This window comes from Ictalurus punctatus, chromosome 2 (assembly GCF_001660625.3).
Source record: "Ictalurus punctatus breed USDA103 chromosome 2, Coco_2.0, whole genome shotgun sequence".
Taxonomy (NCBI): domain Eukaryota; kingdom Metazoa; phylum Chordata; class Actinopteri; order Siluriformes; family Ictaluridae; genus Ictalurus; species Ictalurus punctatus.
In genome coordinates, this window is record NC_030417.2 from 26,920,729 (window position 1) to 26,924,073 (window position 3,345).

General features: G+C 41.1%; 1 protein-coding gene across 2 annotated transcripts; it reads left to right on the plus strand.

The window, feature by feature from the left end:
* Positions 1 to 366: 366 nt before the first annotated feature.
* On the plus strand, positions 367 to 3,345 carry cbx8a (chromobox homolog 8a (Pc class homolog, Drosophila)). 2 transcript variants are annotated; one of them, XM_017461808.3, is made up of 5 exons: positions 367 to 520; positions 700 to 743; positions 1,111 to 1,176; positions 1,268 to 1,334; positions 1,666 to 3,345. In XM_017461808.3, the coding sequence occupies exons 1-5, from the start codon at positions 452 to 454 to the stop codon at positions 2,485 to 2,487; spliced, it is 1,068 nt and encodes a 355-aa protein (XP_017317297.1). In that variant the 5' UTR covers positions 367 to 451; the 3' UTR covers positions 2,488 to 3,345. The 2 variants fall into 2 exon arrangements, with proteins under 2 accessions (XP_017317297.1, XP_017317304.1); XM_017461815.3 differs by lacking the exons at positions 367 to 520; positions 700 to 743 and adding an exon at positions 760 to 867.

Here is a 3,345-nt window from a genome sequence, read left to right on the forward strand (position 1 = left end):
CTGTTTGTATATTCAGCACTGCAGGTCATATTTGACGACAAACAGGCTAATGGGCCTAAAACAAAACTGAACGTGGTTTGCATGATCCATGTTTTTTCTTCTTTGTTTTTCAGCGGCAACTGAAATTAAACTTCGGCCTACACGCAAAAGTAAAAACCATGAACGACAGCCAGATTTCCATCGGGCTCTGTTCAACCTCAAGCGCTGTTTTATGGTTCGTCACTTCCTCGAAAAGACAGCGTGGCTCCTCCCCTCCCTTAGCAACTACATTCGCGTAGCAACCTCTCGACCAATAGACTCTTCCAAATACGGTCCCACCGACTCCGGTCCCATGGCAACAATTTAGAACGTGATGACGTATCATTCAATGAGTATTATGGGCTGTCCGTGATTATACTGGCCGAGGTTGTGGCGGAGAAAAAAAAAAAAAACCCGTGGGACAGAAGTAAACATGGAGCTCTCCGCCGTCGGGGAGAGGGTTTTCGCGGCTGAATCCATCATCAAGCGACGCATAAGAAGAGTATGTATACAACTTTGGCCTTTTTGCTTCATTGTTTTTTTTACTTTTGTTACAACGAAGGTTTGAGATTCGTTCATGTCCTGAAGGTTTGGCAAGTTGAACGTTGAACGCTAGCTAGCTAGCGAGCCTAGCATGCTAATTGATTGGTCGTGTTTTAGCTGTCATGCGTTCTCTTACAGGGGCGGATGGAGTATCTGGTGAAATGGAAAGGCTGGTCTCAGAAGTGAGTAGCACAAACCCTGTGTGTCATGGAGGCGAAAGGCTGCACTCATATTTATCTAGTCCTGCTAACGCTAACGCTAGAGGATGCTACCAAGCTGAATGCTAGCAGCTCAGAAGCCGAAACGGTGCGTAACGGGCTTCGGGATTCGGTGCTAAGACGTTAGCTGACGTTAGACGGCCAACTGTGGGGTTAGCATACTCGCTAATTCGCGGAAACTACGAGCTGATTCACTTGCTCGTGCGCTAGATGCAGATTACTCACGGGTCGTTTAAAACGAATGCTAAGATTGTTCGTGTTTCTTTTTTTTCTTTCTTTTTTTTTTTTTTTTAAACTGCGTTGATGGTATTGATGTACGTTTTCGTTACAGATACAGCACCTGGGAGCCTGAGGAAAATATTCTGGATGAACGTCTGTTCGCTGCTTTCGATGAGAGGTTAGTGCAATTAAAAAAGAATTTCCTAAACACACGTACAAATATTATTTGCCGCTTGACTAATAGCTGACAGTTTGTTTTTTCCTTCTAGAGAGCGCGAGAGGGAATTGTATGGTCCGAAAAAAAGAGGACCGAAACCAGAAACTTTCTTATTGAAGGTGAGAAAATGCACAACTTCTGTTTAAACCCTCAGTTCAAACGCCTTACCAAAACCTTTAACTTCTTGTTTTTAACCTGAGCCCCATTCAGTGTCTGACCTTAGTTTGTTATATGAAGTAATTCGTTGTTTTAAGAGTTACATTTTTTATCTTTACCATGTTGGCCATCTAAGCTCTGGGCAGGTCTTTGTGAGGAGTCTTCAGTGTTTTTTTTTTTTTTTTTTTTTTTTTTTTTTCCCCCCAGAACCAGTTTGCCTAGTTGTATGTTTTGATAATATACATTAATTGGTTATATGCACTAATCACATTTTTTAAAAATAAATAATTACAGGCAAAAGCCAAAGCCAAAAGTGATGAATTCCGAAGGGAAATGTCACGAGAGATTCGAGTTTCGTTCCCAGTCGCAGAACCAGTTGTCACACCACGAGCTCGAGAAGGTCTAAGAACAGTCGTGCCTACTATCTTCCCTCCAAGCACTGTCAACAGGGGAGAAAGTGTCCGTGTTCGATCACCAGAGCCAGAGAGAAGACCTCGACCTCCCTTATCTCCAACACACAGCCTTTTGGACCCAGTAAATACACCAAAAAAGAGAGGACCAAAACCAAAGTTGCGTTTCCCTGTTAGCGCCCCTAGCAGCAGTTATTCACCCACTGAATCTCTGAAGAGGAGAGCAGACGAACATTTATCTTTTAGTCCAGCTAAAATGTCCAGGCCTGCTCATCATTCAGGAGAATCATCCAACTGCAGTCTTATCCAGTTAACTCAGAGGTTTCAGGCAGAAAGTGGTAAGTCTCCAAAACAGCTTGGTTGTGGATCGAGTGGCAGTGTTGCTCTTGGAGGCACTCTGCGAAAAACAGCTCATGATATGTTGCGACATGGCACAAAGCATTTCTCAAGTGGCCCGTCAGTTGCACACACCAAGAGGAAACATCTTTCCAAAAATAGTTTATTTCAGCCTGATGACCTGCCCATTGATCGCTTGTCTCCGAAATATCCCGTGCCACAGAATCCTGGAGATGAAGATGAGGAATCCTGGTCACCCTGCCTAAAGAACATGGAGAAAATTACTGTGACAGATATAACCAGCAACTCGTTGACTGTAACGATTAAGGAGAGCTCAACAGACCAAGGCTTCTTCAAAGAACAGAGATGACTTATGTTTTTCTTGGTCAGCTGATGTAAATAACTATGAAATATCTATCCATTAACAGTCTATGTTTCTATAATTTCTAGACTAACTGTAAAGCACGTCTTGCAATCATGTAAATATGTAACGGAAAAAAATAGTCTGAATATACATTTCCATTCATATTTTCTATGAAAATGAAGTTTATTTTTTTTACTTCCCAAGGTATCTGTAATGTCCAGAGATCATTTAGCCTTCGTCTTCAGCAGTACGGGCATATAGGCGCATACTTTCAATTAAACGCACTGCATAGTTCAACGTGCGAAACTGCAGACTAGCATACTAAATAATAGCACCACCGTGCAGCACGTGCTGTGGATGTATGCTGCTTAGTACGCTAGTATGGGTTTCGCGGGTATAGACGATGGGCCTCTTTCAACGCACGGCACCTTTTATCCGGGGGGAACCAGTAAGTTCCTCCTGTATTATCCCCTGTGTTATTTACTGTATTGTATGAATATAGAGTTTGTGTATATTTGAAGGTCTGGCATTGTCGTGTATTAAAAAGCACAAAGTAAATATGAATATAAATGCTGACCAAACTATGGAAAATTGCCTGTAGTCTGAAGTTCTTATCATTTTTGGTGTTCATATGTATATGTAATATAATATGTATCTGTGACCCGCATATAGTTTCGATCAAATAGTGAATTTTAATGCGGTTCCGGTGCTAAAGTTGCTTAGGCTATTTTCCGATTATAGCCTATTTTGTAAACTGAGCATGTTTTAATATATCCAAAGTGACAATTTTATTTATATAGCCTATGTATAATAATAATAAAGGCCTGTAAAAAAAAAAAATAAAAAAAAATATATGTATATATA